The 18339-nt window shown below is 44.2% G+C and overlaps 1 protein-coding gene across 1 annotated transcript in view; it reads left to right on the forward strand.

Moving 5' to 3' along the window:
- The window catches only part of LOC306919635 (CUB and sushi domain-containing protein 1-like), a gene marked incomplete at its 5' end in the record, with an annotated part of 687041 nt that overhangs the window by 341814 nt on the left and 326888 nt on the right, over positions 1-18339 (forward strand). Inside the window, 2 exon segments of the mRNA XM_079496199.1 lie at positions 15053-15156; positions 16620-16732. Of these exon segments, the coding sequence (XP_079352325.1) occupies positions 15053-15156; positions 16620-16732 (217 nt within the window).

Here is an 18339-nt window from a genome sequence, read left to right on the forward strand (position 1 = left end):
ATTAGCAAGAAGAAGGATTCTATTGGAGTGGAAATCAGCACTGGCACCTAAAGCATCTACTATATGGCTTAAAGACCTCATGAAGAGTCATGATGTATCTAAACTTGGAGAAAATTAAATTTAACTTGTGGGGAACACCAGGAAAATGTGACCAGGTATGGGGCCCCATGATTAAACATACAGTATAACTGAACTAAAGACTCTACAGGAGACAACCATCAACTCCACAGGTTGACGAGCTCTAAAAATAAAAAATAAAAGAGGAATATGTATATGTACACCATATGTGCCATGAGGAAGTGCCAGGAGGGATAGCGAGATACATCATAACTATTATTATTATTATTTTTTTTTGTCTTTTTGTTTGTAATTGTATGGTTTGTTTTGTTTTTTGTCGTATGTTGCACGTAGTATGTTGGACCAAGGGTGGGGGGGGGAAGTGTAAGTGTAATGCTGCCTATAACCTACAGCCGTTCCTTACAATGGCGGTCTCCGAGCCAGGAAAACGTACCCAAAATCACACCCAAAATGCCTTGGCAAGGCTTACCTACCCTTTGCTGCCACCTCGTCTACAAGCTCACAATGCGTCGTGACACTCCCGTGTGATGAAGTAGGCCAGGGCATTCATTTACGAAAAAACAAACAAACATAAAAAAGTTGAGATGTAGAGATACAAGGTTTCTGGCCGTAAGCAACAATATCTATTGATGCGGTACCATCTGTGGTCGATGGCAGAGACAATCTTGTGGGGTAAAAAAATCCAAAAACAAAACAGCCAGGGAGAGACAATGGCAGAGGGAGGGAAGAGGTGGAACAAGGGAGAGAGCGAGAGGGACAGAGACGGGGAGATAAATAAAGATTAATAATGGTCATCTTTCTGTCTGTCCTCCCCTTTCTCTATCTATCTCTCTCCGTCTCTCACTATTTCTTCATGTATTCATCTCTGCTCTCTCTTCATGCTCCCCCTTTCCCTCTTCTGTCTTTTCTTTGACTGGTTATTATTATTATTCCACATGACTTATTTAGTATTACACAATGCGTGTGCGCGTGTGTGTGTGCACGTGTCTGTGTGATTTGATGAATGTTGACTGTGTGTTTACTTTCTGTCAACTTAACTGACCCGCAAAGCTGATGATTTGTGTGTGTGTGTGTGTGTGTGTGTGTGTGTGTGTGTGTGTGTGTGTGTGTGTGTGTGTGTGTGTGTGTGTGTGTGTGTGTGTGTGTGTGTGTGTGTGTGTGTGTGTGTGTGTGTGTGTGTGTGTGTGTGTGTGTGTGTGTGTGTGTGTGTGTTTGCAAGCAGTGTTCAGAATGTTTTAATCTAAACCAAACCACCGTCATTTGTTATTGTCAGATTTCATTAATTCCATTTTTATCTGTTTTTCTTATTGTCACCAAGGCTGAAAAATGCAAGATTCAGCAGAGTGTTCTCTGTCATGTCACCTAACTCAAATCCCCGTCGCTCACCCCAGGCAAGCCCCCAGGTCATCGTGACATCAGCCCCTGGTCACCCCAGGCAAGCCCCCAGGTGCCCAGGTCATCGTGACATCATCATGACATATAAGATAGCTCGAACCAGTGCTGGTTGTCTCGTTAGATCCCGCTGCAGTGTTGTCCGTTCCGGGATCTTAATCGGGATGCAGAGATTTCTAACCCAACGATATCCGGTTCGTAAAGCCAGATATCACTGTGGACATTAAGGCAGTAAGGCCAAATATCCTGTCTCGTCCGGAAGGCAATGGAGTCTCTCTCGTGAGGAGCATAGCAAGCTAGCTCCCTAAACCTCGGATTCTTCTTATATATGGTTCACTAGATGCGTGTCATGATAACGATGCCAGCCAACTGAGTATGTATCACCATGACGATGCCAGGCGTGTATACTGTATGAGGTTTCTACACTAGTCTGATGTCAGCGCTGGATATCACTTTAGGGCGAGGTCGCCTCTCGCCCCCAGGCGTCTTACTAGTAGAAGTATTTTTTACTTAAATAAAAGTATCAATAGAGTGCCGAAGTCCTGACGTCACTGGCTCATCCCCTGGTTCATGGAAGTTTTTCTCAATGGAGCATAAGTTTGGGTCATCTTAATATCGTCTCATATAATATAAGAACTGTGGTCCAAAAATAAACAAACTGTCTCTGTGATATTGTCGGGGAGGTGTCTCTGTATCGTTTACGACAGTCAGTCAGTCAGTCAGTCAGTCAGTCAGTCATATTTGATACAGTCTGTTTCTTGTTTTTTTGCGGCTTTCGCCTTTATTTTATATTTTTATAGAGGGACAGACAGTAGGCTGACAGGAAATGGGGGAGTGACATGCAGTAAAGGCTGTCAGGATCGGGAGTCGAGCCCACGGCACACTGCCAGACTCGGGCTACCGGCCAAGGTGCCTGGACCGTTGAGCCACGGCCCAGGCCGATACAGTCTGTTTCTAGCAAAAGTGTAACTAATTCAGCAGCAGTAATATTAGTGTCAGTTGATTCTTCATATCCATACTGTATGAGTGAAACGGCCCGGGATGACTTATTTATTTTTCAAACGGTTCTTATATGAGGACATCTAAAAAAAAAACCTATGGGGATTACAATGCAAATAAAAAGTACATGAACCCGTGGACTTAGCGCCCTCTCACGATATCGACGTCAGACTTCGGTGCTCTATACTGCAATGTAGAAATACTCAGTCCGGAATTCAATAGTTACTTGAGTAAAAGTACAAAAGTCATGGTGTAAAAATGGTTGGGGCCCATATCCTCCATGGAGTGGGTATGTGGTTACTGGCATGTGGTGGTAAAAGTACTCAATTGTTTTACTTAAGTAAAAGTATCAATACTGCAATGTAGAGATAACTACTCCGTAGTGAAAGTCCGGAATTCAAAATGTACCCCTTTTGGTGTTTTAAAGTATAATTCCATGCTAGAAGGCTTTCTTACCTTTATATGTAGTTGTTACTTCCCCACCAAAGAGGTGTTATTTTGTGCAAAAGCGCATTATTGTCTATTTCCCTTAATATAAGCCCTCAATGAATTGAATTGCGAATTAATTCGCTTATTTCCATCGCTCAATTTATTTTGTATATATCCTCTCTTCATAATGTAAATAGTATCCCAAGAGGCAAAAGTACAAAAAGTACAAAAGTACTTTGTGCATAATGTCCCATTTCACTAGTTTTCAAATGTAGGCCTGTAAAAATCTTTTGAAAATAGCAGATCTAAAAGCTCACAACACAATGTGAGCTTTTTACGCTTTTTACACGCACGCACGCACACATGGCCCTGGATTCACTCGGGGCAAATGCATCTCAAGTTAAATGGTGTGTGTGTGTCAGTCAATTGATCTGACAATGTCAAGCTAATAATTTAAGTCTAAACCATGCCTGGTTGCTCACATGCATAAACCCTGTCACTCACTCACTCCAACACGTGCGTGCGTGCGTGCGTGCGTGCGTGCGTGCGGGCGTGCGGGCGTGCGTGCGTGCGTTTATTACTGTATTCAATATTGGATCATTCTCTCTGTCACTGTTAACTCTCATCACTTAAAATGTTTTCTAGACACCTATTTTTCCATTCTATTCAGGCTAATCACTGCCAATGAAGCCTAACAAGATGGGTTTAAGCTCATTTGTTGCAACACTTGTCGAATTACTGCTCATGCTGTTGTATTTACGGAAGTCACAATATGGCTGGCATGAAGCATTGTCACGAGCCCACTGTTAATACAGTAAGCAGATGCTTCATATACTGTAGCGCTGCAGTCATAAATTGTGGTCACTTACAATCAGGTGACAGGTGGGTGACTATGGTGCACAATTAGTGGTAGTCCAAATTAAAGGCAAGAATAGATCAAAACAACGTTTGTCCTTTTCCGTCGCCTATAATCCATCTCGCCCCCTCGCTTTTTTCCGCCGACCTCACGCCAACCGCTCGGTGCGGCGGTTCTTGTATTCTTTATCTTGTTTTACTGAGAACAAGGTTAGATATAAGTTTAGGGTTAGGTGTAGTTTTCCTGGGGTTAAAGGAGCATTCAGTGATTTGGAAAAAACCCTGGTCTGCCCCGGTAACAAGATGTGCACATGCACACGCTCTACAGTGGGGGAAGTACAACAGACCAACAGCACGTGCACCAAGGCCCGCCCCACTCAATCATGATTGGAGGAAGGCCCCTCTCATCCTGATTGGATGAAGGCTTTGCCACCCAAAGCCCAAACCGAAACTAGGGTTTTTTTTACCCCAGGGGCTCACTGGGGACAGGGAGGAACTCCTTATGTGGTCAGCATACTTTATAGTAGGGAGGATTATCCCGAAAATAAGAAAAAATAAGTGATATTTGAATTAAGTGAAATCACTGAATATACCTTTAAGTTTAGGAATACAGTTAGGTTTAGGCATAGTGTTACTGAGGTTAAGGTTAGGGATAAGGTTAGGTTTAAGCATAATTTACTTGGGTTACTTTAGGAATACCATGCTGAGCAGTTCCGCCGGCTGTACGCCCGGGGCGAGTTGGTAAACGGACGACTCGTTTGGTATTCGTAAATAATTCGAGGGTGTGACAAGCATAGTAATTTTTGCATGAGATTAAAGAGAGAGCAGATGTCCAGGGACGCCGCTGTCCATTTGGTTGCCCTACGCACGATAATTCATGCTGCCACGCAACCCACCCCACCCAGCGCAGACACTGCTGCATTTCCTCATGCAGATCGGCTACTTTCGCCATCTGATATAACTGTAAATATCACTTAAAGTGACCGATAGACCGGGCGAGGAAGAGGGGCTGCTTCACTCTAAGCACTGCAGATCCACATGGGCACGAATGCAACTCGAGGACGCACGCACGCACGGGTGTCGGGCGCTCGTGTGTACTGTGCGTATGCCTGGCGGCGGCATGTTAATGCCCAGGTCTAACATGCAGGGCAACAAACTCATTGCTACAGATAAATGGACAGTGATCTATTTGAATGTTACTGTTGAAGTGACTTCCCAATAATGTTCTGTTTAGCTTGCTGTCCCAACGCAAGGCTTTACATGGCTTTTATACGGTTACATCTCTTAGACCAAAGGCAATTCTCTTTATGAGAGTAAAATGTCTTCGGCTGGGTCGTGTTTCGGTATACCGTCTCATAACGATTCTTCCAACTTAATGATGTGTTTTATGCCGGAGACACAGAGCTGTTTTTTTTTACTTATACCCCACGACCTGAGCACTGCTTTGTTGGCCACTACTCCTCATTGCGGTCCATTTTTATCATTTGTTTTACTTCAGTTTTGAGGTTACACTACTGTTGACATTATCGCAGAGCACTTTAGTTGAGAGAATCTGCGCTGAATGCTGGAAATGTAAATCAGTATTACAGTACCTTGCACAGTAGCTACAGGTGCTATCTCTTTTGCCCTCCTGAACTCAATTTTTCTGTTACATGGATTCAACAGAGCTGTCAACTGGCGGTTGCTCAAAATAGGATTTGCTTTGAGTTGTTCCAAACCAGCCTCTATCTATATAAGGATATATACTCAACTGCTGTAACGGATCAACCAGGGGAATATTGAGTTATTTTACCAGTTGTTTGCTTCCTGCATCACATTGTGCACACACATCGACCAGGGTTACTCCAGGACAAAGTTAACAGATAGGCTTGGTACATCTGGGTATTTGCAGGGCACAGCTGAGGCTATAGCCAAGTAAATCTCTATGACCCATTAGGATTACAAAGTTGTCACTTCCTTACAATTTCATGGCTTGCTGACAGCAATAACAGCCAGAAATGCTAAAGTTGATGTTGTTGTCAGCACGATGACAGCCAAGCAAAACTACACAAAGCAGACATTTAGATGCAGTATGGGCCGGTGTGGGGAATGAGAGTGTGTACCGTATCCTCCTGCTCGTACGTTTTCCTTTGTGTAGATCAAGTGGAAACAGAACTGCTGGCATTGAATGGAGCCCATATTGTTTACAGGGCTCTTCTGAGCCACACAGACCCACAGAAGTGCTTCTGACATTGTGCTTTGAGTTCCAGGGAAATTACCCCAGAGAAATTAGGGCCAGGGTAAGAGAAACCCTTTTGTCACTATTCTGTCTAAACATGTGCTCATCAGTTTTGTTAATGGACGTGAGGGAGATATTATTGGGGAATATGCAATAGGCCTACATAAATAAAAGTTTACATTCTAAAAGTCCAGTTTCTGTGTCAGGGCAGGATATGTCTCCTCCAAGTATCCCTCTGCGTTTGTGCAAATAAAGTCTCTTAAAGTCTCCAGACAAAGTTTGTCAACAGAACTGCAGTGACTGGCTGGCATAAGCTTAACAACAAAAATATCAACCAGGAGGTTACTTATCGTTATCAAGACGAAGCAATTGACCTACTGCATGTATACTGGAGCCTACTGCCTGGCATTAGGAAACGCAGAGACGTACGACGTGGCATTGGTCACGTTGTCCAATATTACCAACCCTAAAATCTAACCTCAGTCTAAACTGGCCACGTAAGTCCCCTAAACTCATATCAGTCTTAACCTGCAGCCACGTAAGTCCCCTAACCTCATACGAGTCTTAACAGTTTTAATGCCGGGATTAAACGATCGTGTTTCAGGTTTCACTGCCGTATTTTAAGTTACCTTTGAAGAGCCACTGCTCTGACCGCTGAGTTGCTTGTCATGAAAATCCACTTTAAAGCGGTGTAATGGGTTGTCGTAGTGTTCAAACATATTCCGACCACAACAACAGAACGGAGCAGGAAGCGCTCCGCACCGCTCCACCCCCACCATTGTAATGAATTGGGACTCAATTTCCCATAATTATCTCTTTGCACGCCGGAGCGACGGACCTTTTTTGCGATGACGTCATCAAAACACGTCTCCTATCCCACTCTGTCCGGTGGATTGCCTGTATGACTTAAAACTCATTAAAAACATGGATTAAACAATGAAAACATAACTCGGGCAACTCGCGAACGGGAGGGAAAGTGTTCTACAGTCAATTAACTCGAGTAAATCAGGTTCAGTAGTCAAAGTGTTAACCGGCCATGTAAGTCCCCTAACCTCATATCAGTCTTAACCGGCCACATAAGTCCCCTAACCTCATATCAGTCTTACCCGTCCATGTAAGTCCCCTAACCTCATATCAGTCTTAACCGGCCACGTAAGTCCCCTAACCTCATATCAGTCTTAACCGGCCACGTAAGTCCCCTAACCTCATATCAGTCTTACCCGGCCACGTAAGTCCCCTAACCTCATATCAGTCTTAACCGGCCACGTAAGTCCCCTAACCTCATATCAGTCTTAACCAGCCATGTAATAATAATAATAATAATAATAAACTTTATTTGTATAGCACCTTTCATACATAAATGCAACTATGTGTGCATCACAGGGCAGTACATACAAATAGCAATAAAACACAGGCAAGCAGTTAGAAGGATAAAACAATGGTAAAGAGCAAACAAAATAAAAGCATAAAAACATAGATGGACGAGAAACAGAGCACACCGCAAAAGGTCAGAATAGAGAACTCAACTAAAACTAAAACTCAATTAAAAGCAAGAGTAAAAAGGTGAGTCTTGAGTTGAGCTTTAAAATGTCTACAGAGGGTGCGTGTCTAAGTTGAAATGGAAGTCTATTCCAGGCTGTAGGCCCATAGAAGCAGAAGGCTGCCTCACCATATTTTTTTGTAGACATTTTTTTAGGCACTTCAAGCAGGCGTAAGTAAGTCCACTAACCTCATATCAGTCTAAACCGGCCACGTAAGTCCCCTAACCTCATATCAGTCTTAACCAGCCACGTAAGTCAGTTTCACTAATGTGTTTCCTAATGGCAGCCAGTAGACTCCAACATGCAGTAGGTCGATTGCATGGTCTGGATAAGTAACCTGCAACTGGTTGATAACAGTCACAGCGGGTGCAACAAAACCTACAAATGCTCACTGCTCAGCGGTGACTCAACACGTTGGTCACAATGTCCCCCTCTTCCGGATGTGTGAACCCTCCGCTCTCCGGGTGACTGTTGTTCTGTGGGTATAGCGTTGAGCGACCCGTGGCTGTACGTGTCACACTGAAAGGTAATTCGCTGGATTCTTTCATTTGCACAGTTTGTCTATCGTCTAAAGGCTCATACATAGTCTGGAGTTTCGGTGATTAGGTGACCACCGAACTACAACATGACGTCACGAGCCGCGGTGAAGAGCAAACCACCGCCACCTTCCCAGCCCTTCTCTCTGTTTTTACTCACCACCGCTCAACGTTATTTCAGCTCCGGTGGTCACCTCACCACCGAAACTCCAGACTATGAATAGGCCTTAATCCAGTGGTTCAAAAACCTTTTAACTTAAGATCCAAAAGAGAAATCGGATGTTTGGAAAATAGTAGATCTACAAGCTCACAACGCGGCAACAAACTGGTATATATTCACTTGCGGGCGGCCCACAAAATGGATCCGCGACCCCCTGTTTGGGAAAACAGTGATCTAATCAATATTTTAGTTTTTCCGCAGGCAGGTAAGCGTAGGTTTGCGGGGAGAGACCTGTGGATGAATAACTGCTTGGCAGATGATTTCCATGTAACTGTCAGTCAGTCATAGTCAGGGGATATTAATAAAATCTGGGAATAAATTTCTTACCAAGAATTTTCTTCACCAATGTGTTTGTAAAGGTGTCTACTAACATATCCAACATTGGTTTATATTCAACCACCCTAGGGGAATTTTTGACAGCTGCTGAAAGTTGGGGTAGTGGGTACCATATAACCATTATAAGGCAAAATGTTCTAAATTTCATTATGCTTTAAGTAGCATGTGACATGTCAAACTAGGGGTCAAACTAGGGTGTTTACATGATTCTGAATCCATTCCAAGCATTCGTTTTGCACAAGATACACTCCTTGGGCTAAAAATGGCCATAGCCGTCATCACAAATGTGATGAAGTCAGCACATTTGGGCATATTTGGGCAAGTGGCTATGGCCAAACTAGGGGTCAAACTAGGGGGTTTTCATGATTCTGAATCCACTCCTTAAAAAGGCCATAGATGTCATCACAAATGTGATGAGGTCAGCACATTTGAGCACATTAGGGACATTTGGGCAAGTTCTATGGCTGAATTTAGCCTAAACGAGTGTTTTTCGTGCAAAACGAATGCTTGGAACGGGTTCAGAATCATGAAAACCCCCTAGTTTGACCCCTAGTTTGGCCATAGACCCCCTAGTTTGGTCATAGCCACTTGCCCAAATGTGTTGACCGTGTTGGCCGTTTTTTCAGAATGATGAAAAACCCCTAGTTTGACATGTCACATGCTACTTAAAGCATATTGAAATTTACATTTTGCCTTATAATGGTTATATGGTACCCCAACTTTCAGCAGCTGTCACAAATTCATGTTGGCATGTTGAAGTCAGAAATGAAGAGCTTAGTATATCCATCTGGTCAAAACCACGGAGAGCTCCCTAGATTAGGGGATACGAGGCATTCTTTGTGAGCCGTAAACAGGAAAGTGAACGCAACGCGCATGCGCAAAGAGCAAGGAGTATGGTGCAGAAGGAGAGGCCAACCCCCCCAAAAAACTCGTTTGATATCAATGAAAATGCGCTAGGACGTGTGTACACGTCATAGCAATCCGTCGGTTGGATTAGCTATGACGTTTCCACACGTCCTATACGGTCTGAATGGGTTAATTTATTGCGCCAATGCTGTTATAGATGACTACATTGAGTGAATAGACAGACAGACAGACAGACAGACAGACAGACAGACAGACAGACAGGTTTGGTGTACTGTTTGCAGTTCTAGACAAAACTCTTATCGGGGTACTGTAGTCGCTGCTCAGCAGTGAGTCAGCACAGCTTCTCTACTTTGCTATTAGAGTAACTATGGTTCTGCTAGTCTTTGAGAGGGCCACCTCATCAAGATAAAGGTCAGGACTTTCTATTGTACGGTCTACTACGGTGTGTGTGTGTGTGTGTGTGTGTGTGTGTGTGCGTGTGTCTGTCTGTCTGTCTGTTGTCTGTGTGCGTGCCATGCTGAGGGTGTCTCACCTCAGGGCATGTTTGCAGTCTATTCTGTACTAGTTTATCTGACCAAATGGTCGGCAGGTAATACACTTCCAGGTATGGATTATAGAGTGCCTGTAATGTTGTTTATAATAAGGGGATATTGAGCTGCACCGACCACAAGAAATGCCCCCTGAAATGGCGACTAGATTGGCACGGAAATGCCCTCTGAGAAATTGAGATCAGCATTCAGCATGGGAGTGGAGATTATTGTGGATCTCTCCCAGGATGTAATCATGCCCTGCGGTGACTCTCAGACACTCACAGTTGTGCTAGTTTGCCGGCGGGATGACGGAAGGTATTTTGCCCCAGCTTTGGGTTGCAGAGTGCTCTTAATGACCCCTAAATGGGCTATTGAGCTGCTCTTAGCTTGCTCTGCTGCTTGCTAACGACCCCAGAGTGAAAATGCTTTACTTCCTCCCCTTTTAACCCATTTTGGACTGAGGTCGATTAAAAAAAAGGCTTCTAAATCCTAACATTTTTCTGAAAAACCTATGTTTCTATGTCAGCCGGTGCTCAACCTTTTTCATGTCAAGGACCCCCATCTCAAAATATGTAGTTCCAGGGACCCCCCAGAAGCAAATATTTTAGTTAAAAAATGTTCGCTCTGAAATATATATTCAATGATTTGCGCCACATTTTAACGATTTTTTCAAAAATAGCAGACCTACAAGCTCATAGCGCGCCACTCGGTGGCGCGCTATGAGCTTGTAGATCTGCTATTTTTCAATAGCTAAATTATAACATAATGTTTAAAACACCAAAAGGGGTTCCCGCCCAGAATGGATTCAATGGAATGTCCACCATGACACGTACAGTAATCCAGTTGCTGTTGCGTGGGTCTTTTTTCTTGTAAAGTTACCTCTATAGATTGCTGAACGGAAAAGTGAATGCTTCCTGAAAGAAGAACACCAAGAGGGAGAACCAAGACGTTTATCTGTGACCTGATAAGGGGAAAACTCATTTTCTTTCTTTCTTTCTTTCTTTCTTGTTCTTTCTTTAATAGAATGACACTAAAGTTGTTTTGTACTGTAGGCTCATCTTAATTCTGTCTAAATGGTTCCATTTTGCTCTACTGAGCAGCTTTGAGTTTCTTGCAAATGAGGAGTATAGTAATTACGCTTCCTTTCTTGCTTTAAGCGTGCTATACGGCTGCTGCTTTATGATCTGCTTACAAAACCAAACGAGTTGAAACGACAAACAAAATTGTCATACACATAAACACTCGCTCTGCCCCAGTGGCTGTTTGTGTAGCATCGGCCGGGAGGCGAACCGGGACCTACACTACAGTATGTATCCGAAAGGCACATATGTTGCCGGTCGGCTAAAGAGGGAGGCCGAACGCAGCACCCAATAGCCTACAGTCATTCTCTTATACCTTGATTACTTGATTGACCTGGTGCCACGTTATGTGCCCAGAAGGGCCCTTAGGTCTGCTAGACCCACCCTCCACCAAACTAAGAACTAAAGGTGATAAATCATTTCAGGCTGTAGCGGCAAAACTTTGGAATGCTCTTCCACCAGCGCTGAGATTTGCACCCTCTGTGGACATTTTCAAGAATTGCCTTAAAACATTGTTTTTAAGCAAGCATTTGTGGATGGTTCATCTTGACCTTAACTTATCTATTGATTCATGAAATATTTCTGATGCTTGTATTCATTTTGTCATTTTTGTTTTGAGCTGAATTGTACAGCAACATTTTTCATCTGCTTTACTTGCTTGTCTGTTTTGTATTGTATTTTATTGCATGTAAAGCTCTTTGTGAGACCTCTCTGTAAAAGGTGCTAAATAAATAAAAGGTGCTATATAAATAAACACCCCTTTTGGTGTTAGCATTATGTTATGCTTTAGCTATTGAAAAATAGCAGATCTACAAGCTCATAGCGCACCACCGAGTGGCGCGCTACGAGCTTGTATGTCTGCTATTTTTCAAAAATCGAAGAACGACTGACATAGAAACATAGCTTTTTCAGAAAACTGTCAGGATACTGTAGAAGACATTTTTAGAATCTGATCTCAGGTCAAAATGGGTTAAACCTGGAAGCACGTCCACGCTCGCCAGTCAGGAGCTATAGGCTCCACTGACTGGGGGGACGTCCACAACCAGTCAGGAGCTAGAGGCTCCACTGGGGGGACGTCCACAACCAGTCAGGAGCTATAGGCTCCACTGGGGGGACGTCCACAACCAGTCAGGAGCTAGAGGCTCCACTGGGGGGACGTCCACAACCAGTCAGGAGCTAGAGGCTCCACTGGGGGGACGTCCACAACCAGTCAGGAGCTATAGGCTCCACTGGGGGGACGTCCACAACCAGTCAGGAGCTAGAGGCTCCACTGGGGGGACGTCCACAACCAGTCAGGAGCTAGAGGCTCCACTGGGGGGACGTCCACAACCAGTCAGGAGCTATAGGCTCCACTGGGGGGACGTCCACAACCAGTCAGGAGCTATAGGCTCCACTGACTGGGGGGACGTCCACAACCAGTCAGTTGCTATAGGCTCCACTGACTGGGGGGACGTCCACAACCAGTCAGGAGCTATAGGCTCCACTGACTGGGGGGACGTCCACAACCAGTCAGGAGCTATAGGCTCCACTGGGGGGACGTCCACAACCAGTCAGGAGCTATAGGCTCCACTGACTGGGGGGACGTCCACAACCAGTCAGGAGCTATAGGCTCCACTGGGGGGACGTCCACAACCAGTCAGGAGCTATAGGCTCCACTGGGGGGGCGTCCACAACCAGTCAGGAGCTATAGGCTCCACTGGGGGGACGTCCACAACCAGTCAGGAGCTATAGGCTCCACTGGGGGGGCGTCCACAACCAGTCAGGAGCTAGAGGCTCTACTGGGGGGACGTCCACAACCAGTCAGGAGCTATAGGCGCCACTGGGGGGACGTCCACAACCAGTCAGGAGCTATAGGCTCCACTGACTGGGGGGACGTCCACAACCAGTCAGTTGCTATAGGCTCCACTGACTGGGGGGACGTCCACAACCAGTCAGGAGCTATAGGCTCCACTGACTGGGGGGACGTCCACAACCAGTCAGGAGCTATAGGCTCCACTGACTGGGGGGACGTCCACAACCAGTCAGGAGCTATAGGCTCCACTGACTGGGGGGACGTCCACAACCAGTCAGGAGCTATAGGCTCCACTGGGGGGACGTCCACAACCAGTCAGGAGCTATAGGCTCCACTGGGGGGGCGTCCACAACCAGTCAGGAGCTAGAGGCTCCACTGGGGGGACGTCCACAACCAGTCAGGAGCTATAGGCGCCACTGGGGGGACGTCCACAACCAGTCAGGAGCTATAGGCTCCACTGACTGGGGGGACGTCCACAACCAGTCAGGAGCTATAGGCTCCACTGGGGGGACGTCCACAACCAGTCAGGAGCTAGAGGCTCCACTGGGGGGACGTCCACAACCAGTCAGGTATTTGCCGTCGACTATTCAAACCTATTCAACTAGTAGTCTTAACAAACTGAAACTGTTAAGACTACTACAGCTGCTGTACAATCTGTGTGTGTGTGCGTGTGCGTGTGCGTGCGTGTGCGTGCGTGTGTGCGCGTGCGTTTGTGCGTGCGTCATGTGATTGACAGTGTTTTTTCGCTGTGACACGTTGCTCAGTGACATTAATAAATGCTTTGTGTGATTGATATTTGATAAACAGGAAATGTGCGCTATATCCCTGGGTGCTTTTTGACATGTCGATCGTCTTTGATCTTGTTTTTGGGTGACAGGAGACTTTATCCACTCAGACTATACTCTTATTTTGACATTAAAGAGTTGTTTGGTAGACATCTTCCGATTTAATGCGATTATAGGCTTTCACACAGCTATTATAGGCTGTGAGCCTATAAGTATTTTATTCTTTTCATAACTTTGTCTTTTCATGTATCGTCACAAGGCAGATTCTACTGTAATCCACAGCTTTAATTCATCCCCTATCCTATATAGTCTTCTGAGCTGCCAGTATGCTCTCTGACATTCACTTTTTATGAATGTGACAGACCGCAACCTGCTTCCCCCCCCCCCCCCCCCCCCCCCCCCCCCCCCGTATTGTTTGAGATGTGATTTAGGGCTAATGCATAATTGATCGTCATGCATTATTTCCCAGGAACAATGATAATTTCACAGCACGCAGTAGATTCAATCACGATGCGTGCTGGTTGCATGCAGAGGATGTACTGCCGCTATCCCCCTGTCACTATGTTCCCTCAAGAAGTTGACTCTGTTGCTGCAAAAAGGAGCAGGGGCACCTTCAAGGGACACACACAGAACACTAAATAGTTGAGTGCTGTTCCCGTGAAGGACACATTTACATGATGACGTTATCTATAGCCTGTACAAATGAAGTATAGGGATGCGCCGATATGGAAATTATTGGCCGATGCCGATGTTTAAAATAACAATTTAGCTTTAGATATGCTTTTGTGCCAGGGTAGCAAATGCATCTTCAATACAAGAAATAAATGTTTAGAATATACAGCTTGGTAGGCTGCGGATAACCAACACACCAACATAGCCAACGCAAAATGTATGCCTATCAACAAAAGATAAATATCGTCTATATACTGCCATCGGTTAAAGGTGTATTCAGTGATTTGACTTAATTCAAATATCACTTATTTTTTCTTTTTTTCTGGATAATCCTCCCTACTATAGAGTGTGCTGACCATATAAGGAGTTCCTCCCTGTCCCCAGTGAGCCCCTGGGGTCAAAAAACCCTAGTTTCAGTTTTGGTGGCGGGTGGCAAAACCTTCATCCAATCAGGATGAGAGGGGCCTTCCTCCAATCATGATCGAGTGGGGGCGGGCCTTGGTGCACATGCTGTTGGCCTGTTGCACTTCCCCCCACTGTAGAGCGTGCATGTGCACATTTTGTTACCGGGGCGGACTGGGTGGTTTTCCAAATCACCCAAATCACTGAATGCTCCTTTAAGGTCCGATATTGACCAATAACGGCACATTTCGGCCGATCCATCGGGGAACCCTCTCTGCATGGACTGATAACAAATACATCTGTCTTTGTGTTCCCATATAGGTGATAAAGTTGGCATTTGAAGAATTTGACCTGGAGAGAGGATACGACACTCTGACTGTGGGAGACGGGGGGAAGATAGGAGACACACGCAGAGTGCTATATGTGTAAGTATAGAAGATAGGAGACACACGGAGAGTGCTATATGTGTAAGTATAGAAGATAGGAGACACACGCAGAGTGCTATATGTGTAAGTATAGAAGATAGGAGACACACGCAGAGTGCTATATGTGTAAGTATAGAAGATAGGAGACACACGCAGAGTGCTATATGTGTATTTACTAGTAGAAGATAGGAGACACACGGAGAGTGCTACATGTGTAAGTACTAGTAGAAGATAGGAGACACACGGAGAGTGCTATATGTGTAAGTATAGAAGATAGGAGACACACGCAGAGTGCTACATGTGTAAGTACTAGTAGAAGATAGGAAACACACGCAGAGTGCTACATGTGTAAGTACTAGTAGAAGATAGGAAACACACGCAGAGTGCTATATGTGTAAGTACTAGTAGAAGATAGGAGACACACGGAGAGTGCTACATGTGTAAGTACTAGTAGAAGATAGGAGACACACGGAGAGTGCTACATGTGTAAGAGACACACGCAGAGTGCTACATGTGTAAGTACTAGTAGAAGATAGGAAACACACGGAGAGTGCTACATGTGTAAGTACTAGTAGAAGATAGGAGACACACGGAGAGTGCTACATGTGTAAGAGACACACGCAGAGTGCTACATGTGTATTTACTAGTAGAAGATAGGAGACACATGGAGAGTGCTATATGTGTAAGTATAGAAGATAGGAGACACACGCAGAGTGCTACATGTGTAAGTACTAGTAGAAGATAGGAGACACACGCAGAGTGCTACATGTGTAAGTACTAGTAGAAGATAGGAGACACACGCAGAGTGCTATATGTGTAAGTACTAGTAGAAGATAGGAGACACACGCAGAGTGCTACATGTGTAAGAGACACACAGAGAGTCGAGAGTGCTATATGTGTAAGTAGGCTACCACCTGAATGCTGATGAAATGCTACTACTACTACTGCTTGTACTACTAAAATGCTATAATTATTAACATGACAAACCACAAGGAAAGCAATGGAGGTATACATCTGACTGTTATGAATCAGTGTTGGGAAGTAACTAAGTACATTTACTTAAATACTTTTACTTAAGTACAATTTTGAGGTATTTTTAGTATTTCTAATACTTTTACTTCTACTCCACTACATCTCAGAGGCAAATATATTACAAAACATATATACTGTACATTATCTACATAAGCCCTATGTACAATGCGTTTGAAAACTTTAAATGAGACATTCTGCATAATGAGTACTTTCTACTTTTGGTACTTTAAAGTATGTTTTGATGCTAAATACATTTGTACTTTTACTCAATTACATGTTGAATTCCAGACTTTTGCTTGTAACAGAGTATTTCTTTTTTTTGCAATATTGATACTTTTACTTAAGTAAAACATTTGATTACTTTTTCCACCACTGGTATTAATATTGGTATTATTGTGTGCGTGTGCATGTGCGTGTGCGTGCGTGTGTAGATTGACTGGCTCCAGTGTGCCTGACCTCATTGTCAGCTTGTCCAGTCAGATGTGGTTACACCTGCAGTCTGACGATACCATCGGCTCACAGGGATTTAAGGCTGTCTACGAAGGTACTGCACTCCTCTGACGCACGCACGCACGCACGCACGCACGCACGCACGCACGCACGCACGCACGCACGCACGCAATTAATTCGAACAGTTTTCTGAAAAAAACATGTTTCTATGTCAGTGGTTCTCAACCTTTTCCATGCCAAGGACCCCCGGAATAATGCGGAATTATCTGTATTTGGCTGCCGACCCCCATCTGAAAATATGTGGTTCCAGGCACCCCCCAGAAGCAAAGATTTGAGTTAAATACGAAAAAAGATTTGCGCCACATTTTCACGATTTTTCAAAAATAGCAGATCTCCAAGCTCATAGCGTGGCACTCGGTGCCGTGCTATGAGCTTGGAGATCTGCTATTTTTCAATGGCTAAAGTATAACATAATGCTTAAAACACCAAAAGGGGTTCCCGTCCTGAATGGGTTAAAGGTTTGGTGTGTATTCATTCAGTCAGTAAAGTAGCAAGGAGCTAAACCATTCACTTATTAAAGATAAATAAGTATTTTAAAATAAGTTATTTGTTTTACTGGGAGCCAGTGAAGTGAAGCTAAAACATAAGTGATCTGTTTAAACCTTTTGTTTTTAGATTAAAATAAATGCTGGCAGCAACAAGCTTTCTACAGGCTGGAGTCTATTTAACAACTATTTTGACAGACCAGCAAAAAGTGCATTACAGTAATCAGGTCTACTGGAAATAAAAGCACGAACCAGCTTTTCGGAAATCTGACTGTGTCAGGAAGCATCTGTAGATATATTCCTCAAATGATAGAAGGCAGCTTCTTGTTTTATGTGCTTTTGAAATTTAAGATCAGCATCCAAGATCACACAGGTTTTCGACACGCTCACAAGGTTTTACCGACAGGCGTTTTCCTAACAATTGCAGATTTGATATCGTCCTGTTTTACAGTAGTTCTCAAAAACAAACGAGTCATGTATTCTCTTTCTACAAAGGTGTTATCATGTTTAAGACCTGTGGGAAATATTCCAGAGACTACTGAGGCATCAGCAATCTTAAAGAGGGAGTGCCACATTTTTTTGTATTTTTCCAGTTTTTCATGTGTCTATGAGGTGTCAGTACTTCATTAGACACCCTGGAGTAATTTTTTACTTTGTATTTAGGGTTTCTTCCTGGAGGCGGAACCCTTGACGGGCCAATGAAATAAACAGTAATATAGTGACATCACACTATCCGTCCCTCCCCTAACCCCTCCCCCTTTATCATTCAACTACAGCTGTGGGTGCTTCTTCAGTTCAGGTGGATCACCACCCATCACCACCCACCAAGCAAACCAGGCATACGTAATGAACTGGTGGGCGTGCCCACATAGAAACAACATTTTAACAAATACTGTACACTTTTTTGAAAAAATTATACCTCCTTATATAACAATAAGACCTGATGATCATGTTTTAGGGTGGAAAAAAATCACGGCACTCCATCTTTAAGGACATAAAACTATATAAATGCACCCCTGTGTCCATATATGGAGCTGGCCTGTTCTGACATCATTCTGACGTCTGCATAGACTCCATATTTGGGCATGCCTGACAAATAACTCCATATATGGGCATAAAAGGGACACAGACATAATATCTGGGTGGGGAATTCATT

This window comes from Electrona antarctica (assembly GCF_951216825.1).
Source record: "Electrona antarctica genome assembly, chromosome: 3".
Lineage (NCBI taxonomy): Eukaryota > Metazoa > Chordata > Actinopteri > Myctophiformes > Myctophidae > Electrona > Electrona antarctica.